The sequence below is a fragment of the Eubalaena glacialis genome, chromosome 8 (genome assembly GCF_028564815.1).
Source record: "Eubalaena glacialis isolate mEubGla1 chromosome 8, mEubGla1.1.hap2.+ XY, whole genome shotgun sequence".
In the NCBI taxonomy this organism is placed as follows: domain Eukaryota; kingdom Metazoa; phylum Chordata; class Mammalia; order Artiodactyla; family Balaenidae; genus Eubalaena; species Eubalaena glacialis.
Genome location: NC_083723.1, coordinates 53,228,222 through 53,256,179, shown reverse-complemented (window position 1 = coordinate 53,256,179; position 27,958 = coordinate 53,228,222). Strand labels below are relative to the sequence as shown.

Below are 27,958 nucleotides of genomic sequence, written 5' to 3'. Positions count from 1 at the left end.
AAAAATGAAATAGAAAGGAGCTAAATCTTTGTGTTTGTTAATGATTTAAGGTTAAGAATGTCTTGGATGACATTTTGGAGAAACTTCCAGAAGAGTTCAACATGGCAGAGATAATGCAAAAAAACCCAAATAGAAGCCCCTATGTCCTTGTTTGCTTCCAAGAATGTGAGAGGATGAATGTTCTCCTTCGGGAAATCCGGGTGTCACTTCAACAATTAGACCTTGGATTGAAGGTAAGTTTAAAAGTGAGACTAGAGCAGCCTTCATCCCATTGAAAGATACTCACTATGTGGCCTTTTCTCTCCCTGCAAGGGGGAGCTGATGCTGTGTCCTGATATGGAAGCCCAGCAGTCTGCGCTGAGTCACGACGCAGTACCAGAAAGCTGGAGCAAACTGGCGTACCCGTCTACTTACGGCCTGGCCCAGTGGTAAGCACCCCACGCCTGCTCCTGCCGGCCATCGCCAGCCTCACTGCTGGTTTGGTGTTTGGAATTATGCCTCATAGGAACCGTGAAAAATATACTTTGTGATTCTATTCAGCCGTAACTGTGCAAACCACCACCAGTTTCACTTGGGTTAACGGCAAAAATCAATTAAAAGTCAGGCTCAGAGCAAGATTCGAATTCTTCTTCTCACTGAATAGCTATCTGATCTTGGACAAAATACCTGACCTCTCTGTTTCAGTTTTTCATCTGAAAAATGTGGAGAACAGAATTCCCTCCTTGAGTGGATCGGATTTAAATGGCCACGGGAGGCACCCTTAAGTTTACCCTCGCATCATGTTATACCCTTATTTTCGAAGCCAGTGATTACTAATGCCATTTCACAGCGAACTCCTAAAATGGTATGCAGTAAATCAGACTGCCTTCAACTTGGGGGTGTGACCGCAGTGACGTGCCACAAAGCCAGGGACAGAAATTCACAGCTCCCTGAAAGCCAGTGTTGTCTCCAACCACAACTTGGCCTTGGTAGTCAGCACCGGAAGTTTCACAAGGCTGGCTCTATTTTTGGCTTTTCCACATGGACATTCTTTCTTCTCACTTTCCTAAATTTTTCCTCCACGAACCAGAATGCTACTCTGATCCTTAAACTGGAAGGTCCCATTAGAATTCCAAGTGACTGCGCGTTGGAACTGCCCCCCACCCCCGGGGCAAGCAGGGGTTTGCCGGGGCGGTGGGGGCGGGGCGGGGGAGGGGGGTGTGTGCAAACCCAGCAGAAGATGCCCTGTGGAAATGCCACAGATGGCAGCAAAGCATTGCAGCAGGGAAGAGTGAGCAAAGCCTCTCAATGGATTTCTGTTAATGCTATGAATATCTAAAATCAGATTTTATATTTCCAATCAAAAAAAGGATTTATATTTACACTTAAATTTTATAGCAATCACTTTAGACTTATCTCCACCATCTTATTTTGTGCTTCCTAAATTCTATATTTTTCCCAGCTTCTTCTTTTCCAAACTTTTCTGACTTCTGTTGGTTTAAGTTTTCTTTATCCCTGTACAGTTCCTATTATTTTAGGAAGACTCTTGATGTTGTAACATAAACACTTTTGGTGTTTCTAACACAACGTAAAGTCAATACTTTTTCCTTTAGACATTTTAAGCTCCTCCTGATCTGGAACTGTAGTTCAACTTTATTTTAAACCACAGTATTTTTGTTTTGTTTACAGTCGGCGATTATTTTTGCTTAATAACATGCATAGATTTCTTTGTTCACTTTTTTTTTTTTTCTTTTCTGTACTTTGATTTCCAAATAAGCTCTCCTAACCCAAATGATTTGGGTAGAACTGGTATTAATATCTCCACTTGACAGACGACTGAGACAGATTTCATGTTTCTCCCAAGACAATCCAAGTATTAATTCTTCTACGTAAGTGATTTATAGATAAGTAATTTGTATACATGACAAATATAAGTAAAACTATATAAACTTTTGTCATGAGATTCTATAATTTCAAGACCAAAAGAGCTTTCTAGACTTATTTTTGCTGTTGACAGACTGTCCCTTGGGAATGTTTTTAGGATGCTTTTGTCAAGGTCACTGGTAAAGATGGCCTGTGGTGAATTTCACATATGTTTGAGAAAATGCAGTTATAAAACTGTTGTGGTATGGAATATAGATCATTCAGAAAAATAATGTTAAAAGTATACAACATTATAATTTATTTTACCTGTGTCACCTGTAGAGTTGTCATAGTTCAGCTACTATGCACTTTCAAAAATCATGTCAGATGACTTATTTTAAAGCCCAGCCACCTATGTTTTTTTTCTCACCACAAAAAGCATATCCAGAGACCATGCCATCAGCCATAGATATGGTAAGAACTGCCCTGCTGCATTATAGCCACCAAAGCGATTTGTTCCCTGAGAGATGTTTGCAAAACTTATGTATTTCTGTTGTATCTTTCTTTTCTTTCTCATCTTTTACACCTTTGGCACAGGGTCCTATTTACTTTTTAATCCTAAAATAAAAGTGAGCCCCTTTCTAGTTGGCATAAATTCAGGAAGTAAAGTTCAGGCCACACTGGGGCCATGTAGTCAGCACTGAAAAAGTCAAAGAGGAAAGGAAAGAAACTGGGCTTGAGGTTCTCTGAGCTGCTGAATCAAGCATGACTTGAGTCAGATTTTCTCTGGAACCTTCAGTTATAGAAGGCAAAAATGCCATCCCTCATCACTGAAACAGCAACCAGCGGCAGCGTGGATGCTTTGCGCACCTCACCCGGGGCTCCTCTGTCCTGGATCCCCTCTTCATTGCCCTAAAGGAGGAAGTACACAGCAGGCTTTCAGTGTACGTGGTGGGGAGTAGATGGTATTGTGTCTGAATTCTCTTTACTGCCCTCTCACTCTTGATTAACAGTTTACCTGTATGTAGAATTCTAGATATGATTATTTTCTCTCAGAACTTCAGTGTTACAACTGCATTGTCTTCTGGCGTTTATTGCAGCTGGTGAGTCTTGTTCATAAATACTTGTCATTCCTTCACAACTAAGTTATTGTCTCTGGGAGGTTTTTAAGATTTTTTCTCTTGACCCTTAATGTATTAATATTCTGTAATCAGTGTCCTGTAATTTTTACTGCTGTATTTAGGCGTGGTCTTTTAAAAATGCATCTTACTTGGTACTGTGTGCTGTTATAAATGGGAGGCCACAGTTGTTTCCACCCTGTAAAATTCTTAGCCCTTCTTTCTCCAAATATTGCCCTTCCCGTTCTCATCATCTGCCTGAACTCTCATTATGTTCCATCTGTTCTGCTTACTTTGTGCTTTCATTTCTATAATTGTCTTTTCTGAGATTTTTCCAACTTAATTTCCTCACTTTTTCTTACCTTATCTATTTAATGCATAATCTTGTTATACAATCACTCATTTTTAGAAAAACTTGTTGCTGCAATGTTTATCCTCTTGTGACAACATTTTGAGATAAAAAATCTTCTTGCTATCCTTGCTTTTCCTGTTCTTTGCCTTTCTTCTTTGTGGGATCTATCATCAAGTATGTTTTCCCTAAAACCAGCTATTTGAAAGAATTTAATATGGGGCAAGGCCCAGGGCCATGTACTAACCTGGCAGGAATTTTCCTTGTGAACCAAGTTTAAATGTGAACGTTTAAAAGCCTTTCCTCCTTCATGGCCCAATCTCAGACAGACGTTTCCTCCAAGTGGTGGTCTGTCGGGATGATTTCTCACTCAACCCTGCTTCCTTGGCAACTCCGAACGAAACAAGGTGCCAGGAAGTGTCAGTGCTACCTGGTGTGTCCCTCACCCTGGAGAACTGCTTTGCTGCCTTTTTCCCTGGGCTCTTCTCTCTGCGCTCCATTTCCCTACTGATTTTAGCAGCCCTTCAACCTACATTTCAGTATCTCCTCATTTTATGAAAGTTCATTTTTCCTTAGCTTCTGTGACCTGGCTTCCTCACAGGTAAATTTTAGGTACTTCCTACCTGGCCTAACTGCCGTGCCCACGGGATGAGAGAACCTGTGTAAAAACAGCAGTTTCTCACACCACAGGCTCTGGATGGATGCAAGACGGTTGGTTCCCTTAATAGCCTTTCCTTTCCCGCTTTCAGGTAATTACTGCACGTGGGAAGGCTAATGCCACGTTTTACTGCCCCTGCCTTTCCTGGCAACTCTGGTCTTAAGACAGTCATTGCAGCCTTCCCCTCGCCATCCTTAGACACACGGGGTTGCTCTTTCCCGTGCGTCCCTGTGCACCCTGTGTACCTCCGTGCTGGCATTTGTCAGCCCAGATCATACACAGATCACCTGTGTAGCATCACAACGTTATCACTGGGAGGATCTAAATAAAATAGTGGTTGAATAAACGGAGGTGAATTTTTTGGTCACATTTCCCAGTGTGTCTTGTCCCCAATCTCAACGGGACATATAATCTCGCCCTTTAAAGGGACAGTGTTCTGCAAATCATCAGGTAACGATTTTACTGGTTATCAGCTGTGGACCTCTCTACCACCACCCTTCACCCCTACCGCCCTCTCCGCAGACTCTAATCTTACTGAAAACCTTTATTACCGAAAAGCAAGTCTGTTTCTTCTTACCTTCCACTCACCAGGTTTAATGACCTCCTCTTGCGATGTCGGCAACTGGATACCTGGACACAAGATCTCGCCCTTCCGGCTGTGGTGTGGCTTTCTGGCTTCTTCAACCCTCAGTCCTTCTTAACTGGTAAGGGCTGGGGCAGGGCGGCCCCTGATGCTGACAGAGTCACACCCCCAGCAGCACCCCAGCCTCGCTTCACCCCAGCCCTGCCCACTACAGAGGAAACAAAATGCCAGGCAGGACAGGAGCAGCCAAGAGAGGTGGGATGGGGTTCACCCCGTGGACGTTTTCCGTCACGGGCTGCCGGTCTCTCACATCGGTTCCACTCTGGCACAGCAGAGCATAAGCCAAATGGGTATAGATAGCTGTTCCAGTAAAACTCCATCCACCAAAGCAGGGAGGTGGTCCTGCAGGCCGTTTCCCACCCCTGCTCTAGTGCAGCCACGTGGAAATGCCCAAGAACACCCTGTGGGACCAAAGCACGCCTCACTCAGGGAGATGCTCAGCTTATACGGGTGGCTCCCGGGACCCTCCTGTCTGTGGCTTTATCCTACTCCATTCCTGTCTGTCTGTCCTCCTCCCAAAGCAATCATGCAGACCACGGCTCGAAAACACGAGTGGCCACTGGATAAAATGTGCTTGACTGTTGACGTTACCAAAAAAACGAAGGAGGATTATGGGCACCCCCCCAGGGAAGGCGCATACCTCCACGGGCTCCTCATGGAAGGTAGGATGTCCCAGAGTGCATGTAGGGTTATCACAGTTAGAACCTTTCTCACTCAGCTTCAAGTTGGTATTTGTCCTTTGTTTATTCCATTTCTCAGCACTCACTCACACTGGTGGTTATTTACCTCGTTTCCGGCTTTCAAACAAACAATTTAAATGCTAAGATAGGAGGTGTGTCCAATGTGAGCCAAATTTTAAGGCCATTGGCTATCACTTAAAGACCTATACACTGAATTTACTTTGCTTTTTAATCAGTGCAAAAATCTTTCTTCTCCTTTTTAAAAACTGTTAACTTCACTCTTGCGGTAAAATACCAGATTTCTCTAAGCCTGTAAGCTGCAGAGGCATACTGTGAATCTCTGGGTGAAGGGGCAGAATATGCAGTATTTTCCGAATTTATTCACCCATGCATTTATCTTATCTCGTAGAACACTTCCTCTTACCTTAAAGGGCACTTGGAGAAATGCTTTCCAAGTCTCTGCCAAGATGCTCCTTTTTAACACTTGTGGCACGTGCTTTAAAGGCGGGGTAGGTGGTATAAACAAGTGACCTGAACTTAGACGAAGAAAAAAAGGTGCAGTGGGGAGGGAATGTGGTGAATTGGACACGTCTTATACTGTCCATAAGCATGCAGATTCACTTTTTGAAAGGAAGGACAAACTAGTTTGCTTTACTGCATCTGGAGTCTCTCTCACGGAATCTGTTTTCATGTAAGTTTTACACCTTTTAAATTCAAATTAAGGAGAGTTCAGGCATTAGCACAGGAGCAAGAGTCTCTGCGTACAGTGTATGCGTGGCCCCTGGGCAGCAAGTACCTTCATCTCCCTCCCATCTCAGTCATGGGCCAGCTCGCTAAGGAAGCCACTGACGAGGAGTGAAGTGACAAAAGCGGAACGTTTATTGCCTACAACAAATAGAGGCTCAGTACACATAAAGCACGGTTGTAACTACCAACATAAAGCACGGTTGTAACCCTTGGGTTTATGCTGTAGGTGCCAGATGGGACAGCCAATCAGGAGCCATCGTGGACGCCCACCTCAAGGAGTTAAGGTCTGCAATGCCAGTCATCTTTGCAAAAGCCATACCCGCGGACAGACAGGAAACCAAACACACCTACGAGTGCCCTGTGTACAAAACCAAAACGAGGGGCCCCAACTGGGTCTGGACCTTCAGGTTGAAGAGCAAAGAAAAGGCGGCCAAATGGGTCCTGGCAGGCGTGGCCCTCCTGCTGGAGGCATAACATGGCCCTTGCAGAGGGGCTTCTACTCCTCTCGCCGGCGCACTGCGGAGATGTCCTTGTTCCCGCACGGTCGTTTATTCTACCGAGAGGCATAAAACAGAGTCCAGCTCCTGTACCTTTTAAGTAACTAACTTACTTAAAAGGTGCATTCGTTGTTTTTAAACAAACACCATCTCTGAAAAGTAGAGCAGGGGGACAAAAAGAAGCAAATGTAGAAAAAAAGATGGGAACCCTGCTGAAAATCTGTTCATTTTTAGCTCTCCCCAGTACCCTGGCCTCCCCCTTCCTGCAACACAAAAGAGTACAGTATAGATCACATTTTCATCAAAGTTCCATTGAACAAAAACAATATGGTTGCAAGTCTCCCGGTCCATACATGTGGGAGCCTAGTTCTTGTAGATAAACAAAATCTCTAAAAAGTATTAGCCTTTATATTCTTCTTTTAAAAGATAGAAGCCACTGGCCCCAGGCAGCCGCTCCTGCTGGCCAGCAGCCCTCCAGTGTCCGGAATGTGACTGACTGGCCACTTTTTGTTCAAGTGTTACCAAAACTAAAACTCAAGATCTACGGGTAATTGCACCTTGTAATTTAGGGGAACATTTTCAATATAAATTTCCAGTGACCCAGAGCAGCTTAAACTATGTGGTTTGAACTGTGGTCACTTGTGAGAAGGTAAACGTAAAGGGGATGTAACCCCTGTCACAAGCTGGCCTCCAGGGACTGGTTTGGGAGGTAAAAGATCACGGCAACAAAAGGCAAGAGCTGCTTACACACTGTTTCCTCTGGGGTAACTAACTCTACCCCACTTAAACTATGGTTTTTTTAATCAGCTGCAGATGCTTTTAACAATTCAGTCTATAAACAGGCCTGCGTATACAGGTATATCGATTCCTCTCTCGTCTTCCTGAGAAATCTTTTGAAGTATATAAACAATCTTTAAAAAAAAATAGTATTTAGATCTACAAAGAATTTCTGTATACAAACACAACCATAAGAAATCTTAGGCACAAATGGCATGTCTTGTTGGGAGTCCTCCATGGTGAGCTGGCTGGTTCTTCTCTTAATTGTCTTTTACCAGCTGCTTTTGTAAGCTGAGAAAAAATGGGAAGCATTAGTGGGACGGAGGCAAAAGCACAGCGGCATCCTAGGTTAGAGGCTCAACCATCCCCTGGAGTACCAAGCCCAACCCGGCTCTCCTGTCACCAGCTCAGGCCCGACTCCTCACGCACGCACAGCAGTGCAGGCCGGCCCCCGGGGGGACTCGCCTGACTCTCGCGTCCCTACGTGCAGCCTCCTCGTCGGAGTGCGCACAGCCCAAGCCTCCTCTCTCTTTAGCGCTGCCTCGGGCCTTCGCAGCTTTCCCTCAGCCTGCCTTGTAGACTCTTCTTTACTGTTTGAGGCAATCAGGGGGAAATTCTAGCAAAGGAGGGAACTTCCCGATAGGGAAAATACCAGTCCCGAGCTTGCCCAATGCAAACAGACACAGGATGACTGGCACTCGAGGTGGTTTCTAAGAATCAGACTGAAACAAGGCAACCCAGTACCTGCCTAGAGGGTCTCCCCTGCTGCACCCGGGAATTACGACCTCTGTTTTTGATTTGTGAGGCTTACCTCTCCAGATATTCCTTAACGTTATTATAACCGTAAAACTTGGCCAGATGAATGAGGATGCCTGTGGCACAGCGACCATCACGCTTCCGACAGTAACTGCAATTGCAGATGCCCCGGCAGGGAGGACACATCCAACCCTAGGGAAGCAATGGCAGCAGAAATGCCCCAGTCATCAACAGGCTCCCGCAAGATGAGCTTCTGATTGAGCCTGGATCATTCAGCCTCTCCACCAATCTTTAATCACGTGAGACTCTTCAGATAATCCTTCACCCTGTGACATGTACTAATGTCTCCTTCCTCTCGCATGTTTCAAAAAGGTCCAGAAAGGTTGATCTCCCCAGATCACGCATGCAGAAACACTGAAACGTGTTGGTTTTAAACAGGACCAGGTGCATAATTAGTAGACATATGTTCAAAAATTTTTGGAGAATTTCAGGTATCAGAGCAAGTGCAGGGCCCCTTACAACTTCACAGGTCACACGCCCAGGAGGTCGGCCCTGCTTCTGAGAGCATAGGGTTTCTCAAATCACTCAACCTGAGTAGCAGTTTACATTCACCTGCAAACTAGGGACAGTCTATTTACCCCCATGACTGCTGCATAAGAGGTCTTGCAGTGGTTAAGAGCACAGGCGCTGGAGCCAGACTGCCCAGGTTCAAGGGCATACACACTAACCATCATACTATGTATTATCTCATTTTACACAGAGAACCAAGGGGTTGGGAGGCTAAAAGAATAACAACTGAAATAAACTGCACTAACAGACATGAAATCTCAGAGCAGTGCAGGTGCGCACAGAAAGCACCCTACACCGCGGTATACCCACCCCCTGGGCCTGGCCCCGGCAAATCCAAGGTGAAGGACGCTGCTGGAGGAAAGGGACACAGGCTCGCCTGTACAAACCCTAACTCTAAGAAAGCTTGCCTCTGACCCTGGAAAGCGAAATGCACTCTCTTGTCCGGTCCTACCTGTAGGGCAGGAAACTCTACTTTTCATTGCTGCCAGTCTCAAGAGGCAGAATGAAAGGAGGGTGGTGAGGGGGTCTACAAAACGCAGAGCTCTGCAGCTACAGGTACCCGACAGAGGGCCCAGGAGCCCCGTCCTCAGCTCGCTCCCCTCACCGGTACAACTCCGGCCGAGGCGAGCACTGTGCCTACCGGGTCCAGCAGCGCCGATCTCACATCCTCCCCGTAGCGATTCCGCAGGCAAGGCCCACAAAACTGTCCTCGCACCCCGCCGCAGCTCTGGTTCCGACACACCGTCTTGGTGTCAATGGTCTTCTGCCGACACTGGTGGCAAGTGTTACCCTGAGGCGGAAGGCGGTGAGTGGTGAACATGGGATTTAGAGGGCGGGGCCCAGGAGGCCACACGGACATCCTAAGTGCACGAAGCAGCCCTGCCTCTCCCCGAGAATCGAGCGGTGCTGTTTCTCTGGTACAAACACTGGCACTCTCCAGCAGCCTGTACGCACTTTTAGTTCTGGGGCCAGAGAAGCCTCTTAGGGCAGAGGAGACTGAGCAGGGAGCCTGGAAGAAATGAAATGACCAGCTGGACAGAAATGATGGGAGAGACCAGAGCCCACAGGGGTGACAGGTGACTGAGTGATGATGAGCCCCGGGCAGCATCACACAGCTCCAACCCAGTTCCTAGCAATCCAGTTATGTTCAGGATAAAATCTCCTGGTTTTAAAACACTGGCAATTAAATTGAAAACCTTTTAACAGTATTTAAGACGCTGTCCCGTTATCTAAGAAGGATGCAGAGCAACACAAAGCCATCCTCTACATTACCATTTTAAAAAAATTTAACACATTTCCTACCTACCAAAGATATTCTATCAAACTTTAGTTTCTATCAGTTACATAAAATATATATTACACATACATTTTCAATATGTGTTAATAATATATTGGAAATATATTTCTGTTGGTTATAAAAGCGTATTATTTTTTTCAACGTTTAACACACAAAAACTATTTAAAATATAACAATTACAACCGTGCTTTTCCAGACTACACCCCTGCATACCCCAGAGATAATATGCATCCCCCAGAGAGATCCATCTCCTGATAAGAATTACTGCACTAAGCCGTCTCCCCTTTCCCAGTTATAGCTGCTCCGACTCGGAGCCCACCTCTGCGCCCTGGGGAGACGGCCCAAGTGCGTAAGCCCAGGTACAGTTTAAAACAAGGCAGGATTTCAAATACCAGTGCCTGGGACTCCCAGTATAAGTCACGATCATGTGAATTATTCATCAGATATACTTTACCAGAACTTTATCATAGATTTTATCTCGAACAGTTATGGCCACATTCTCCAAGTCCTCTTCAGTGATGTCCTCCACTGGCCGAAAAGAAGATACACAGCGGCGGCGTCGATATCCCTGGCATCTCCCCTGCAGAACGAGGCAAAGCAGAACTGGGCATTAGATGGTTTGGGCGACTTAAAAAAAAATTATAGAAGTTTTAAACTCCTCAGAGCTCTAGGACCATGAATGTTAACTATGTCCCTCTTCGATTTCCCTGAAATCATTCATACATTTCAGTCATTTGCTGAGCTCCTATCCTTAGTGCCAAGCTTCCCTGATAGCAAGGTGACACAGAACGATAAACCAGAAGCTCAGGGTTTCCCTGACCAGTGAATGGTCACCTGCTGCAAGCTCTGTGAGGCCAGGGAAGTGACCCACACTGAACAGCCAAAGCCACAAACAGGAAGGGTCCCAAGTGTCTTGCTCTAGACGGAAAGCACTCCAAACTCCCCATTCCTGAACAGAAAGACCAGAGACATCACTGTACTTGCCCACAAGCAAAACCACGAAGCCACCCGCAGCCGTTATCAGGCCTTTACAGCCTCCACTGGAGATGAAGCTGGGGTCCTGACCATTGCTCGGGTTAGAGGAAGGACCCTCTTCGTGGCCTACAGCTTAGACCAAGCGCAAGCTTAGGCCCAGGGTTCTTTTCCGAGTACGGTCCCAGGAGTACCCACAGCATCTGGGAACTTGGCTGAAATGCAACTTCTCAGCTGCTGCAGACCTACCGAGTCAGAACCTCAGCGCTCTCAGCGAGCCCCGGAGGGCTGTGACGAACGCTCACGTGCAAGGACCACTGGCTTAGACAAAGAAGCATTGGGTCATTATAGTCAGAAAATACCCCGCTCGTTGTCTTCCTTCTTCTGAAACTGTAAAACTCTTCTGCGAACTTGGCGGCCGACACGGTGAAGCTCTCCAGGGCGAACTTCTCGGGAGGCCGTGCGCTCCGGGCCGGGTTGGTGCGCCGTGTGATCTGTCCCTCTGAGAAGGCCCGCCTCACTGCTTTCTTCTTCTGCAGGTGAGAGCACAGACACACACAATTGGCTGCTTTCTGGAATGAAAGCCATCTAGCAACCGACTGTGTGCACGAGTACTGGAATCAACACATATAAGGAGTTCCACTTACAGAAGCTGAGTTCGGAGTTCGGACCGGGAAGAAATCTGGCATTGAGTTCAATTCCGCCAATAACTGAGCGAGCTGAAGTTCAGAAGAAAGAAAGGATCGTGCATAAACATTGCCAAGTCTACTTCATCTAACACGTTACCACAAGTCTTCCAGTTTGCAGCCATGAGAAACTTGTAGTTTACATAAGATCTCAGCAATTGTTATTTTTTTAACCTCACATGTAAAGATTTTTATCTATGCAGGTGAGATGCTGATATCATGAAAGGAATAAAATCTATGCCCGTTCCTTATGTAGAAGGAGAAGACACGATGAAAACTGTCCTGGAAGGTCCAAGGCCTGGAGCATGAGGTTAGAATCATGACTGGGCCACTAATTCGCAGGGTGACCCTGGAACCTATCATTTTGCCCACCTGAATCAAGTTTCATCATGTTCACAACAGAAAAGCCCCAACTAGATCATTCTGGCAGTTATTCAGAGCTCCGAAACACTGATTCTTTAAGTTGGTTAATTTCTTATCAATAAAAATAATTTATGAAAATATTCCCAAATAAACACCTAAGAACACCAAATAACAGGCATTAACGTGCCAATCATACAATTTACTTAGGATTCCTTTTAGTTTTAGACTTACACAGAGGTATGGGTGTCACTAAAAAATCATGAACATAGTTCTTATTTTAAAGATGCAGAGAGATACGACGCTAAAAATTTCTCTTAGCTGAGCACAAATATGTCTCTGGATAAATTATACCCCAAAGTAGGCTTTATATTTTCTTAAGCAACTTATTAGACATATAGTAAGACTGCATATACAGTATCATTAAATTATGCTTTTTTAAAAGAAAATATTAAAGAAAAAAATATACCAAAATACTAAAAGTGATGATGATTGGTAAGAATTATTTTTTTAAATTCTGTATATATAAAATTATGAAGGAAACCACAGTTACTGACCACATATAGAAAAACCAAATACACAAAGATTTCACCTTGTTCCATTAATTATTCTGGTGAAAACATTTTAAAGTGATTCAAAACTGCTCAGTTCCTTTTAATACCTAGACCCCTTTCATTCCTTTAGCTGATATCTTGACACTACAGCATCTAGGTTGAAAGCTGCCTGCCTGACCTGCACGAAGCAACTCCTAAGTGGGCTTCATGACACCCACGTTTACACATTGCTGCTTTCTGCTGGGAACAGGCCCTCTCATCTCTGTAAAATACCACTGCATATTTGCAACGTGACTTGATCAACAGTAGACGGCGTTTAGTCCATGGCACCGTGGAGGGGGCTAAAAATGGTCCCGGGAGTCTCTGTTCCCAAACCAGAGCTAATCAGGTGATAACCGCTTGGGGTCCAGGAAAAGAGAAAGAACCCACAATGCCCAGAGCACACTTCCTGACAGAAGCCAAAGCAGCAGCGGCTATGGGGACACAGCCCTGGGAGCCCCAGCAGTGGCGGTCTCGGGCCGTGCGGCCTTACCATGGCTTTGTTCTCCTTGATGTTCATGGTCCTTTTCAGCAGGGCATCCGAGCTCTCCTGGCCCTCATCCCTGGAGTCGTCCTCAGACTCAGAGGCAGAATCTTCCCTTTCCTTCCCCTGTCTGCAGCTTGTCTTTCTTCCAAGAATTCCATTCTTACTGTCCTGTGTGCACGAGCCAGAAAACAACGGCTCAGGAGAACTGTTCTTACCGGCATTTTTTGCCGGTTTCTTGGTGGGGAACTGAAAGGCTACTCGAAGACCAATACTGCTTCTTCTCGGCCTGCTGCTTCTAGGTGGAGCCTTTTCTTCTTCATCATCTTCCTCTTCCTCACTCATGAAAGATGCTTTACCATCATCACTCAGCTCTGACTCCACAAGCTAATGAAATGAGAGAAAGAACAAAGACAGTGCCTATAAACAAACCTTCAGAAAGACACACACTTAAAACCACTCTGACAGTATCTTAGGAAAACAATGAATAGTTGAAAGCCCTCCCTTCCTATTGGTAGTTCCCTCTGAACTCTTCAGTAAATGCGCAAGTAGTTTCTAGATGAACAAAATCAAAGAGCAGACGACTGCGCGCTCTGGCCCAGCCACACCCACCGGCAGACTGTGTCCTGTTCAGAGCATCAAGCTGGAAGCCAAACGCTGACGACGTGGGCTCCTCCCCAGTGGACCAGCCAAGCTGGCACACCTGGGAGCTCAGGAATATGGGAACAGTCAAAGAAAAGGGTGTGCATGACATCAGAGGTATCCTCGGATAATAGTGGAGTGCTAAGTGAAAAATAAAATACCATTCAGCCCTAACTAGCTGGAACAGAACTCATGAGTAAGAGGGACAGGAGAGCTGACTTCATTTCAGTGAAGTGACCAAGGAGCAGGCAGATGACCTGCCAGCAGGGTCAGTGGCGGAACCTCATGCCCAGGACACACTGGGTCCTCACTCAAGGGAAGCCTCCTCCCCTTTCTGTAACTCGCAGCGCCCTGGGGTGAAATCAGGCAGACAGCTCTGCAGGTGGCTGCAGGCACCTGTTCAGTCAGCTCAAGCAATTCTCAGCCTCAATTTTCAGTCTCCACTCGGCATAGGTCTCCAGCATTAAAACATAACTTGGTTTCACACGTGAGAACACAGTAAGAATGGAAGGCAACAGCAAGGTGACATCTCAGATGCAAAGGACTCTTAGCAACAGCAGAGATGGGTTTAAACACTGGGATCCAGGTCGTCGCCTGGCATCTTTCCTTGACCACAGGCTGGACAGTTTAGCCTGGGCACCTCTGTCAGGGACTCGGGTTGTGAGGAGAGCTGAGAACGGCACCAGGAGGAGCCTGGGATTCAGTTAATGACTCTGCTGCTTCCTCGGTGACCACCCCCCAAATTCCAGCTGGACTCAAGTTAAAAATAAAGCAGCGGGAGGGGAAGAAAAAGTAGATAACTTCCAAACCTTGGTGTATGTATCAATGCACAAATAGCCAAGCAGAGAAATAAGACTGTACTGTACTGAGTTATCTATTTGTTTTAATATCCTGAACTCTCCACATTCGTAGCTTTGGAATTCCAAATAGTGGGCTGCAGAGGAATCTATTTTAGAAGACACTGTTGGAGAACTTCAGAGGAATTATCTCCCCTGACTGGCTTTATTCATTTATCATGATCGCCGTCTAACCCACGTCTCTTTACCAAGGACATGGATAGCGTACTACAAAGGACTGAAGTACGGAAAGAGTCACCAGTGGAGACTCAGACCTGAGAGCCAGGGCCACGGCTGTGGCAGCTGCACGTCTGGCTAGAAGACCACTAGACACCAACGTAGAGTCATACCCTACTGCCGAAAAGGTGGTCTCACCACTACTCACTAGGGTGGGCAGGAGGTTGGGTGAGGAGGCAACAAGGCTTGCTTTCTCACTGAATTTCAAAATAAATGTACAGGTGGACCTGCCCTGAGCTATGAGTTATATCAGAGTCAACGTAACATGTCACGATTCATTCCCTAAATGTACAGACTTGGAAGAAAAAAAAAAAAAAGGCGCTGGGGGTAATTCACTTTCCCATGCTGGAAACACAAATTCTTTGAATATCCCAACATTACTTAGCTAAAGAAGAGACGATAAACAAGTCACTAAGAGTAGATGATACCCCTCAGGGTTTGGAAGGATCTCAGTGTCTTGCTGACAAGAAACTGGAGACTTGCTAGCCAGAACACATGAACTGCCATGCAAATAACTTCTGTAAAGAAAGCCAAGGGGTGGGGGGCTGCGGCCAATAGGTTGGCACAGGTCTGTGTTGCTATTCACAGAAAAAAATCACCATCGAGCAAGGCAGCCTACCATAAAGCTTTCCGGCCTTAAGTCCCCCCAGGAAAAGGTGAAGGACAAAGCAACCCTACTGGTTACAGCTTATTTAAACATCTACACAGGTTCCACGCCAGGAGCGCTTCTTTGGGAGCTTCTGAACGTAATGAGGCTTAACCTCTCTATCCCTTATCTTGATACCAAAGAAGGAAGTGGTGTATTGATTTTCTGAGATAAATGTATGCTATTTTTCAGTTAGTAAAAAACATTTTTATGCCTAAAAAAAATCCAAAGGCTGTTCTTCAAAGTTACCCTGAGATTCACATACTGGTCAGCAGTCAACTGGCCTGAACACGTGGAATAAAAAGAGATCAACCAACAAGTCTCTTGACGGCAAAGGGCTGAGGGCAGATTTCCCTTAGGAATCAGACAAGCCCAGGTCATCTTTATCATTAAAAAGCACGTCGTGATCCAAATCAAGAATGCACAGACAAAACTCTAAGTTTGCACCACAGCTAAATTTTTGCCAAATTAACTCTAAACCTAAGAACGTTACTTGGCGCACAACAGAAAACGACTTTCAGGAACTTGTTACTCTCAGACCCTCCTCTTTTCAGATAAAAGAGGTTCAAAAAAGTCTGAAATAAATTCTCTGATAAGGATAATAAGGGACGCCTGGGACACATCCCCCCAGACTCCAAAGGCACCCAGGAAAGACAACTGGATTTTCTCTAAGAGAATAATGGACTGGTGAGCCAGGAATTCGCCTTAGAATAGCCAAGTTTACAATGAGCTAACTGGCTTAGAAGATGGACACGTAAGAAAAAGTAAAATCTTTATATTTTGTTAACTGGCTTATAAGATGAACATGTAAGAAAAAGTAAAACCTTTTCACGTGTAAAGTGACTTCTTACAAGCAACAATACAATTCGGAACCAGGACTAAAAATATTACAACCCACCCTCCCTCACGTTGATAATTATTACCATTACTTCTGGGTCGCTGTTAACATTCAGATCACTCTGCGTAAATCCTTCAAAATCTTCCGTCTCTGAGTCAGTGTCCTCTCTAAAAATTCTTCTTAGCTCTTCTGTGAAGTATTTGGAATGGAAACGCACATCCTGCTAAATTAAAAACACGTATGTCATGGAGAAAGAAAGAAGAACAGAGGTTGGCAGGAGCTGGGGACAAGGGGAGTTACTGTTTAATGGGTACAGAGTTTCTCTGTGAGACGACGAAAACATTCTGGAAACCAATAATGGTGAAGGCCTCGAGACGCTGTGAATAACGCCACTCAGTGTCTTGCAGGCAGGACACTGGGACTTACCGCACTTAAAAATGGTTAAAATGGTAAATTTTATGTAGGTTTTACCACAATAAAAACACACGTATATATACATATTTTCCATAGTTTGTAGAAAGTTAGACCCACAAATTGAACCATTTCGAAACACCAGAATGGCCGCAGCCGCCATCAGCTGGCGTGCCCGGTAAGGGTTGATGGAATTCAGTTTCTCCCGCCGGGGCGGGCCATCAGGAGCGTCTGCGTTCACACAGAACAGAAAACACGTGGAGGAGAAGACCTGGCTCTGGCTCTTCCACCCCACACTGGCCTTCCTTTCCAACAGCCATCCCAAGCCGGCCCCTCCCAGGGGAGATGCCTCCAGCACGCCTCCGGGCAGGAAAGGGCTGGAGGCTTCCACACCCCGCCCCGCCCACCGCCTAGGAGAATGCAGTTGCTCCATCACCCGCTACCATGACGGAAAAGCTCCAACCCTCCCACCCCCGGGAGTCCCTCTCCCGCAGGAGCTGAGAACCAGCCACCGCCGGCAGGTAGCAAGTGAGCCCGAGGAAAGATGTTGCACGGCTGACTCAAAAAGGACATGTTCCAATAATGACGTTTTCTTTCTTTTCAACTCATAAAAATAAATGGCATGCTTGAAAGAAAGGAGGGGTAAAGCAAGAATGGCAGTACAGAACGGAGACCCACAAACCGGCCTCCTCCAAGCTGGCAGCCAGGCCTGGAGTCCACGTCCCCTGCTGCCTCTGACGTCTCCCCCTCCTACCCCTGATGTAGGGGTGTGACCCCTCGTCACAGCATATGCGGCTGGAGAATCTTTATCTCCCTGCCTGCCTTTTCCCTGACTTTAATTATATACTTCTTCGAGCTCAGATAATCAGTCTCTGGAGCAAAACAGACATAACAGACGAGTGGAAAAACTTCCCGGGGGAAAAAGAAAGAAATGCCTATATCCGGCATTTTTTTAAGCTTAAAAATGTCTCCTGTGAATTATTATGGGTAATTGGAGTGACTGTGCTCAGATGTAAATTACTTCGTTCCTTTGTTGATAGCTGTGGTGCAGCTGCTTAAAAAAAAAAAAATTCACACACAAAAGGGAAGTTTCTTTAAAGTGAAATTCAAATCGTGCTTCAGGGAGACCAGCGCCGGCACTGCTGCACACACTACGTACAAGTTCACGCAGCTTCCCTCGGCGGGTTAAAATGGATCCGGAGTGTGTGGGGTCCAGGTGAGGAAGCAGCAGGCCAGGGTCTGTCATGAAGGAAGAACGGTGCACGGTTGGCTCCCAAGGAAACCCACCACCTCCGAGGGCAGGAAACATCTGGCTCAAGAGCCCTGGGCCAGCCCCTGCAGGCTGCTGCAGGGCAGTGGGGCCCATGTGCACACTTCAGCATCTACCCAAAGTCCCCGGCTGGAGCCCGAACAGGTCATGCCTTGGAACAGCAGGTTCCAACCTGCCAGTCCTCTGGCTCTTTCTGTGCTTTGAGCTGCTGTCACAGGCAGCGGTCAGCCTGGGAGAGATCAGTATCTTTGGTGGCCAGTTCTGATAGAGAAAACAGCTCAGCTGCAGCCCTAAGCCAAGGCCCATGCTTTTATTCTCCCGATTTCACAGGGTGTAAAAACCATCTTTAACGGGGGTCTGTAACAAAGCGAACATCCACTCCACACAGTCTCCTGCGTCCCTGGTTACAACCCTCACACAGCTCTCTGTTCTCCGAAGTCTGGCCGTTATCCCTTAAAATCAGTACTAGACAGTATGTTGTGGGCTTTGGTGACCTGCATCTACCGTGATCAAGAACGTAAGCAAATAACAGATCAGAAGAGAAGCTAACAGAGTGGTGACTTTTTTTTATTTTGAAGTTCATGGGATGTGAAGAAACAGACTGGAAGTCATGGTGGCTGAACCAGTCAGACAAGTATCCCACCTCAGTTCCGCCCCATGGGTGATCCTTCACCCATGGGCACTGGATGCATGAAACAAGAGGAAAGGGACAACCCAAGGAAGCAGCCCAAGCCAGGGAAGCTGGAGAGCACCGTTCAAGTATGAGGCCCCTTCCATCAAGGAGCTTGTCATTTAGTAAGGGAGCTGGATAAGTCCACAGGTCACCATGGCGAGGATGAGTGTTGTAAGGGAGACACACGCAACATGGCGCACAGGAAGAAAGAAAATCCAGTAAGACTTCGTGGAAGCAGAAGCATTTGACCGGCATCTAAACTAGGCTAGAGGCTAGAAAAATGCTGAGAGAGCGCAGAGGCAGGATGAGGAGCCTGGACCAGTGTGCACAGGGGGCAGAACAGCACATGCGGAGAGGAGGGATGCAGTTTCTGGTCTCCTGCTGCAAAGCCCGCAGAAAAGAGCCGTGCAAGGCACGAGGCTGAGAAGTGGGGCTCCTACATTAGGAACATCCCAGCTCGGCCACTTCTCAGATGTGAGGCCTCAGACAAGTCACTTCACCTCCCCACACTTCAGTTTCATCACCTGTGAAACAGGAATAATAACAGCACCTGCACCTTCCCAGGGAGATAGTGAATTAAGGGCACTCTGCGTGAACAGCATGTTGTCATGGGCCACGGAATGCATGCTGGGGTCAGACTCGGGAGCAGGGCTGGACTGGGGGCAGGTGTGAGGGCACAAGAGAAGGGGCAGTCGTCACAGCAGCAAGAGCGGCCGCTTCGGTCCTTAACGCCTGCCGCCCGCCAGGCTCGTGCTGGCGCTTCACACACGTCCCGCGCCGCTCAGAAGGCCACTCACGGTGGACCCAACAGGCTGCCCCTCACTGCCTGACCACGTTCGAACAGAGGGACTGGCGATTTCTAACAGGGGAGGATGGTGACCAGAGCTCAGTTCCACACCCGCGGTAAAGACTATGAGAACCACGGCAGCTGAAGAGGGAAGAGACGGGAGGGATGGAGGTGAGGAACATGGCAGAAGATTCATCAGCTCCTGCAAGGGAGTTGAGGAGATGGGTGAGGAACAGGAGGCGTCAGGAGCTCCAAAGTTGGAGACAAAAATGGGGAAGACAGGGCTTCCCTGGTGGTGCAGTGGTTGAGAATCTGCCTGCCAATGCAGGGGACACGGGTTCGAGCCCTGGTCTGGGAAGATCCCACATGCCGCGGAGCAACTGGGCCCATGAGCCACAATTACTGAGCCTGCATGTCTGGAGCCTGTGCTCCGCAACGCGAGGCCGCGAGAGTGAGAGGCCCGCGCACCGTGATGAAGAGTGGCCCCCGCTTGCCACAACTGGAGAAAGCCCTCGCACAGAAACGAAGACCCAACACAGCCGTAAATAAATAAATAAATAAATTTAAAAAAAAAAAATGGGGAAGACAGACAACCGGGGAGGGAAAATGGTGACTTTCAGATCTCCCTTGAACAATGACGACGGATCCAAGTGGCTGTTAGAAACACATCTGGGGCTGGAGGGAAGAGCCAAACCACAAAGAACCAGGAGGCAACGGCTGAGACCAGGCCAGGCACTGAGATCATTAAGTGGAAAGGTCTGAAGATAAAATCTTGGAGAACATCCACAGATGGGGGCAGGAAGTAGAAGGGATGACAACCACGAACAAAAGGTGTAAGAGAGAGAGAGACCAAGGGGAGTGGAAGCAGGTGGCTGGGGGGCGTCAAATGCTGCAGAGGCATCGAATAAGGTGAGGACCACACACACTGCCATCAAGCGGGGGCTTCACTTACATAATTAACTGCCTGCCTTCCTCTACCTGCCCAGTGGAAGCTAGCTGGGTTTAACTCACAGCCTTTTAGGAGAGGCCAGGGTCGAGGGAGAATGAGGAATTTTGAGTGCCACAAATGAACTCAGAAAAAAATGCCACGGAAGCCTGGATACTTTGGCCATGCTCCTGCTAAATCACAACATAAACCTCCAGGAATCCACCTCTCCGAGAAACTGCAACTTGTGTCTGCCACAGATCAAAGGGACTAAAGAAAGAACAATGCTCTCGCCAGCAATCCCAAGAGTGAGGTGCAGACAGAGCCTCACCGCAGGAGCGCAGAGGCCATGTGTCTCATGGTAACCACACACTCCTACACTATCACTGGGGGATCAGCCCTCCCCCGCCAGCTGTGTGGGAGCGCTCCAAATACAGCCTGGCCACAGGCTGCAGCCCCGAGGTGGCAAAGAAAACGGATGTGATCACGTGAGGTCCCCTTTACTGAAAAAAAAAATTATTGTACATAGAAAGGATTTAAACAGCAAAACTGAGCGAGGTACCCTCACCAGTTGCTTGAAACATGAAGATATAACACTAATAAAATAAGATGCTCGACAATTAACTGATACCACCAATCTCAGACCGTGTTCAAGTCAAAGAATATCCGAACCAAGATCCAAGCTTCCAGACGGATACGCCTGCCTTGAAAGGAGGCACCCATACCTGCTTCCCTGACTCCAGTGAGTCAAAACTATCGCAGCTCTCCTCTGATGACAGGGTTTCCATGGGAACATCATCTCGGAAACCGACGAACTCTTCATCATCACTGGGGGCGTTAAAGATGTCAGCCACTTCTTTAGGGATCTGTTTGGATTGAAAAAAGGAGGATAATATCAGGGGCTGTTATAATCACTTAGGGAAATTTTGTAGAGGAGTAGGAATTACCATCTCATGACTTTATCAATCTGCGATGGTTGCTCACAAGATCCCAGTAACCCTGAGCCAAATGTGCCTCAACTTGACACCTCAGGGCAACCAGGAAAGGGGTGGAAGAGGAAGAGTTTTCTTTTTCAAATTCTAGAGATATATCTTATTTTACAAGGAGTGTTGAGGCCATGCCTAGATAAAAGCCATTTTTGATCTCTTGACAAAAAATAAGAAAATTTTCTCCTACAGTGGATCTGTCTTTAAATGTCACCCATGTTAAAAAAAAAAAAATTCCTTATGACATCACTAAGCTCTTTTCTTAATCTCTACCTATAGTTCTTTATTTTTCTGTTCTTTGTCACATGAAAGTTCATACAATGAAATAAAGCTTTCTTTCTTTTCTGTATTCTGAATCAATCTTAGTTTAGAATTAATTCTATTAAACACTATCACAGGCAATTATTCCCAGAGAGAATGTTGTCAGCACACTTAATCTAACAAATATGTATTTGCTGAGAGTTCAGTTTTGTACGCTGACTACCTGTTTGTTCCCAGCTATTTCGAAAAAGTTCAAACACACAGAAAGGTGAAAGAATAGTGCAAACATTTGTATATGCTTCACCTGGAGCCCCCCATTTGCTTTTTTCTCTATCTTTCAACAAATGTTAGGTTGAATCTTAGGCATTTGCTGATATTTGAATGTTTCCAACCTAGGAAAAGAGTGATTTAAAATGCAGCAACCTAATCCACGTGTGTTTCAAGTAATTTGCAGACACCATACAATTCACCCTAAAATACTTCCATACACATCTCCTAAGAATAAGGACATTCTCCTGAAGAACCGCATAACCATCATCATACCTAAAATAATTAATATTAATTCAATAATATCATGTATTATGAATCCATATTCAAATGTCTGCATTGTGCCCAAAATGTCTTTCATAACTTTTTAAGGGCAAAAGGGATCCGCTCAAGCAAGAATCATGCATTGTATTTGATTGTTTTTTTTTTGTTGTTGTTTTGGTTTTTTTTTTGTCATATATGGCCTTTATTATGTTGAGGTAGGTTCCCTGTATGCCCACTTTCTGGAGAGTTTTTATCATAAATGGATGTTGAATTTTGTCAGAAGCTTTTTCTGCATCTATTGAGATGATCATATGGTTTTTATTTTAAAATTTGTTAATATGGTGTATTACATTGATTGATTTGCGTATATTGAAGAATCCTTGCATCCCTGGGGTAAATCCCACTTGATCATGGTGTATGATCCTTTTAATGTGTTGTTGGATTCTGTTTGCTAGTATTTTGTTGAGGATTTTTGCATCTGTGTTCATCAGTGATATTGGTCTGTAGTTTTCTTTCTTTGTGACATCTTTGTCTCGTTTTGGTATCAGGGTGATGGTGGCCTTGTAGAATGAGTTTGGGAGTGTTCCTCCCTCTGCTATATTTTGGAAGAGTTTGAGAAGGATAGGTGTTAGCTCTTCTCTAAATGTTTGATAGAATTCGCCTGTGAAGCCGTCTGGTCCTGGGCTTTTGTTTGTTGGAAGATTTTTAATCGCAGTCTCAATTTCAGTGCTTGTGACTGGTCTGTTTATATTTTCTATTTCTTCCTGGTTCAGTCTCGGAAGGTTGTGCTTTTCTAAGAATTTGTCCATTTCTTCCAGGTTGTCCATTTCTTCCAGGTTGTCCATTTTATTGGCATAGAGTTGCTTGTAGTAATCTCTCAAGATCCTTTGTATTTCTTCAGTGTCAGTTTTTACTTCTCCTTTTTCATTTCTAATTCTATTGATTTGAGTCTTCTCCCTTTTTTTCTTGATGAGTCTGGCTAATGGTTTATCAATTTTGTTTATCTTCTCAAAGAAGCAGCTTTTAGTTTTATTGATCTTTGCTATTGTTTTCTTTGTTTCTATTTCATATATTTCGGCTCTGATCTTTATGATTTCTTTCCTTCTACTAACTTTGGGTTTTGTTTGTACTTCTTTCTCCAGTTCCTTTAGATGTAAGGTTAGATTGTTTATTTGAGACTTTTCTTATTTCTTGAGGTAGGCTTGTACAGCTATAAACTTCCCTCTTAGAACTGCTTTTGCTGCATCCCATAGGTTTTGGATCATCGTGTTTTCATTGTCATTTGTCTCTAGGTATTTTTTGATTTCCTCTTTGATTTCTTCAGTGATCTCTTGGTTATTTAGTAACATATTGTTTAGCCTCCATGTGTTTGTGTTGTTTTTTTTTTTTCCCCTATAATTGATTTCTAATCTCATAGGATTGTGGTCAGAAAACATACTTGATATGATTTCAATTTTCTTAAATTTACTGAGACTTGATTTGTGACCCAAGATGTGATCTATCCTGGAGAATGTTCCATGTGCACTTTAGAAGAAAGTGTAATCTGCTGTTTTTGGATGGAATGTCCTATAAATACCAATTAAATCTATCTGGTCTATTGTGTCATTTAAAGCTTGTGTTTCCTTATTAATTTTCTGTTTGGATGATCTGTCCATTGGTGTAAGTGAGGTGTTAAAGTCCCCCACTATTATTGTGTTATTGTCAATTTCCTCTTCTATAGCTGTTAGCAGTTGCCTTATGTATTGAGGTGCTCCTGTGTTGGTGTTTATTTTATAAATATATAATATAAACAATTATATGTTTATAATTGTTATATCTTCTTCTTGGATTGAGCCCTTGATCATTATGTAGTGTCCTTCCTTGTCTCTTGTAACATTCTTTATTTTAAAGTCTATTTTATTTGGTATGAGTATTGCTACTCCAGCTTTCTTTTGATTTCCATTTGCATGGAATATCTTTTTCCATCCCCTCACTTTCAGTCTGTATGTGTCCCTAGGTCTGAAGTGGGTCTCTTGTAGACAGCATATAAATGGGTGTTGTTTTTGTATCCATTCAGCGAGCCTGTGTCTTTTGGTTGGAGCATTTAATCCATTCACATTTAAGGTAATTATTGATATGTATGTTCCTATGACCATTTTCTTAATTGTTTTGGGTTTCTTTTGTAGGTCCTTTTCTTCTCTTGTGTTTCCCACTTAGGGAAGTTCCTTTAGCATTTGTTGTAGAGCTGGTTTGGTGGTGCTGAATTCTCTTAGCCTTTGCTTGTCTGTAAAGCTTTTGATTTCTCCATCGAATCTGAATGAGATCCTTGCCGGGTAGAGTAATCTTGATTGTAGGTTCTTCCCTTTCGTCACTTTAAGTATATCATGCCACTCCCTTCTGGTTTGTAGAGTTTCTGCTGAGAAATCAGCTGTTAACGTTATGGGAGTTCCCTTGTATGTTATTTGTTGTTTTTCCCTTGATGCTTTCAGTAATTTTTGTTTGTCTTTAATTTTTTCCAGTTTGATTACTATGTGTCTCAGCGTGTTTCTCCTTGGGTTTATCCTGTATGGGACTGTCTGCACTTCCTGGGTTTAGGTAGCTATTTCCTTTCCCATATTAAGGAAGTTTTCGACTATAATCTCTTCAAATATTTTCTCGCGTCCTTTCTCTCTCTCTCCTCCTTCTGGGACCCTATAATGTGAATGTTGTTGCATTTAATGCTGTCCCAGAGGTCTCTTAGGCTGTCTTCATTTCTTTTCATTCTTTTTTCTTTATTCTCTTCCACAGCAGTGAATTCCACCATTCTGTCTTCCAGGTCACTTATCCGTTCTTCTGCCTCAGTTATTCTGCTATTGATTCCTTCTAGTGTATTTTTCATTTCAGTTATTGTATTGTTCATCTCTGTTTGTTTGTTCTTTAATTCTTCTAGGTGTTTGTTCTTTAATTCTTCTAGGTCTTTGTTAAACGTTTCTTTCATCTTCTCGATCTTTGCCTCCATTCTTTTTCCAAGGTCCTGAATCATCTTCACTATCATTATTCTCAATACTTTTTCTGGAAGGTTGTCTATCTCCAGTTCATTTAGTTGTTTTTCTGGGGTTTTATCTTGTTCCTTCATCTGGTACATAGCCCTCCGCATTTTCATCTTGTATATCTTTCTGTGAATGTGCTTTTTGTTCCACAGGCAGCAGGATTGTACTGATTGTTTTTTTATGACATTTTTTTTGTTGCTTTTCATAACACTGACATTTTGTAGACAACCCAAGAAAACTGCCTTGTAGAATGTCACACATTCTGAACTTATCTGATTTTTTCCTGATAGACTCAAATATTATTGGCAACAATTCTATACAGATGACATGTACTTCTCAATGCATTGCATAAGGAGGCACAAAATGTCAAGCTATTCCCTATTAATTAGCAGTATTTTTAATTTAATTATAAAACTTTCAAATACATTCCTAAGTAGATGGAATAGTATCATGAACACACATGTGGACACCCTAGCAATTATCTGTCCATGGCTAGTCTTGTTTCATCTGTATCCCAACCCAACTGCCCTCCTTCCAAATTATTTTAAAGCAATTGTAGACACAGTATCATTTCACCCTGTGTTACCAGCAAATATATAGTCTGTGTCCACAGTTACTATTAACTTATTTTTTTCAACCCCCAGTGTATTTGTATCAGGATCCAAATAAGGCCCATACATTGGTCAATACGTCTCAAGTCCTTTCTCGCGTCGCCTTCATGTTTAACTTTCTTCTCGCAACTGATTTTTGAAGAAACTGGGTTATCTGACTGTAGAGTTTGCCAGAGTCTGGAGGTTTGTTTTTTGATTTTTGCAGCCCCAAGATGGTATTTAACAGAGTCCTCTGTCCCTCTGGATTTCCTGTAATTTGGTACTTAAATCTCGAGTCTCAGTCAGACTCAAGTGTGCTTTTCTTCAGCCAGACTCCTTGGTGGGCAGTGCTGCGTTCCGGCTACACATCGCATGTAACATCTGGTTGTGTCTTTAGTGGTGATGCTGTTTGATCACCAAGTTAAAGTGGGATCTGCCAGATTTCTTCTTAGCAAAAGTGTCTCTACCCCTTTGTACTTATTAAGTAATAACTAGGATGATATTTGAGATTCTATGACTATCCTTCTCCCTGATAGCATTTCACTCAACAGTTTCGGTATCCATTGATACCCCTTCGCCTGAATCAATTACCACGTTAGGGGTTACAAAACGGTGATTTTCAAATACTATTCCTCCTTCATATGTTAGGTGGCATTCTCCTGTAATGTAATATTCTCTCTCTTCGGGTCTATCCCTCTCTCTCCCTCTTTCCTTCTCTCCCCACTCTCCCTTCCAGGTAGTTTCATGGATTGTTTTAAGTTAATGTGTTTTAACCCATTACTCTGTCATCATTCTTTCTGATACTCAGATTGTCCCAAATTTGGCTACTGGCAGTTCCTTCAAGCCAGCTTCTGTGTCCTTTTGACACAACCCTAATAGCCTCTGAGTACCTCCTTCTTTTCCAACACAACAGGCGTGCCAAGCTAACCTTGTACTGGCCCCAGATCCCGAATGAGCCATTTCTCCAAGGAGCCCTGGCATCTGGAAATCAAGCTCTGAGATCTAGGTGTGCTCCTTGCTAGTAAAGTATCATTGCTTTGCCTGGACAGAACAAAGGTGTTTTAAGTATCTTACATCTGAGTTCATTGTGACACCTTGAATTCAAACCCAACAAGACAGGATTCTTCTTCATCTCCCTCAACACGATGTTAGTATCTCCCTTCCCTGCAACGAAAACCCCAATTCCCAGTACTTCTCATACACCTACCCATTTGCTCTATCCACAATACACACAAAACCGTTTCAGACAACACACCAATACCACTACCAACACCACTGCCAACAACAATCAAGTCCAAGATTTCTTTGGGGTTCTTGCTATCCTCCGAACACAGTCCTGCTAGGTACTAGATCTTTTCCCTGAGATAACCAGACCATGGTTGTACTTGGAGATACAAAGATACTTTATGTGTACTTCAGATTTCATCATGGAGTATATAAAAGAGATGCCCTCAAGGGTCAAGATTTTAATAAAATAATTTTTACTGCTACAGTAAGACATACTATGTGCAACACATTTTCTTTTAAAATTGGTGCACGGAGGTGAAGAATGAGATGACCACTAGTACAGTTTGATGCCACTGCCTTGATTCATGCTGAGGACAAGCAGTTTTCTCTGCCTTTGCTTTTGCACATCAGTGCAAATATCAACACAGCAAAAAAACGCAAATAATGTCTTAACATTTTTTCCGGCCCCTCCTCCAATAATGTCTTAATATTATTATGACAATAACTTTGTCCTCATGGAACCCTGAAAGGGTTTCAGGGTTCCCCAGACCCCACTTTAAATAATGGCTGCACTATTTCACACAGAGTTGTGTATTCAGAAGTTACTTAAATTCTTTGGATTCTTTTTTTCTGTGCATTGAATTAGTTTTACAGTCAGGTTCATTTGAGAGATCACTAATCCCTCATCTACTCATTTTTAGCATGATTTTAATGCTTCTTGTTTAAAAACGATTAGAAAGCTAGTGGTTCAACCAAAGGAAGTTTAACATTTGGTTTCTAGAGTACACAAATCCAGACACTGAATACAAGATTAATGATATCAGAGAGTTAATTACAAACCATCTAATGAAATCACTTCAAGAGACAAACAGGCAGACACTTAGAGAATTAGAGCTCCACTAACAATAGAAAAAATACTGTAACATTTATGCTAAGAAGAAGCTCCTAAACAAAGCCTAAATGTGAGATGGTTCTTGGGAGAAAAATTTACTTCTTAAAGAAGGAAGAGTTTTAATTTAACAGTATTTGGCATGCTTGTCTTTTCAAAGACACCTTTCACT

General features: G+C 44.4%; 2 protein-coding genes across 4 annotated transcripts in view; one reads left to right on the top strand and one right to left on the bottom strand.

Annotated features, from left to right (window-relative positions):
• Nucleotides 1-6,564, top strand: part of DNAH11 (dynein axonemal heavy chain 11) — a 335,383-nt gene extending 328,819 nt beyond the window's left edge. Inside the window, 5 exon segments of the mRNA XM_061198505.1 lie at nucleotides 51-233; nucleotides 313-428; nucleotides 4,559-4,671; nucleotides 5,132-5,272; nucleotides 6,264-6,564. Of these exon segments, the coding sequence (XP_061054488.1) occupies nucleotides 51-233; nucleotides 313-428; nucleotides 4,559-4,671; nucleotides 5,132-5,272; nucleotides 6,264-6,511 (801 nt within the window). The 3' untranslated portion in view covers nucleotides 6,512-6,564.
• CDCA7L (cell division cycle associated 7 like) overlaps nucleotides 6,147-27,958 on the bottom strand; it is a 63,192-nt gene continuing 41,380 nt past the window's right edge. For 2 of the 3 annotated variants that reach the window (XM_061198507.1, XM_061198509.1), the window contains exons 2-10: nucleotides 21,020-21,160; nucleotides 16,314-16,451; nucleotides 13,039-13,416; nucleotides 11,554-11,625; nucleotides 11,269-11,439; nucleotides 10,389-10,514; nucleotides 9,278-9,427; nucleotides 8,123-8,259; nucleotides 6,147-7,602 (exon numbers count right to left, since the gene is read on the bottom strand). In XM_061198507.1, the coding sequence (XP_061054490.1) occupies nucleotides 7,572-7,602; nucleotides 8,123-8,259; nucleotides 9,278-9,427; nucleotides 10,389-10,514; nucleotides 11,269-11,439; nucleotides 11,554-11,625; nucleotides 13,039-13,416; nucleotides 16,314-16,451; nucleotides 21,020-21,160 (1,344 nt within the window). In that variant the 3' untranslated portion in view covers nucleotides 6,147-7,571. The remainder of the gene's footprint in view (nucleotides 7,603-8,122; nucleotides 8,260-9,277; nucleotides 9,428-10,388; nucleotides 10,515-11,268; nucleotides 11,440-11,553; nucleotides 11,626-13,038; nucleotides 13,417-16,313; nucleotides 16,452-21,019; nucleotides 21,161-27,958) is intronic. The other variant, XM_061198508.1, reaches the window with a different exon arrangement.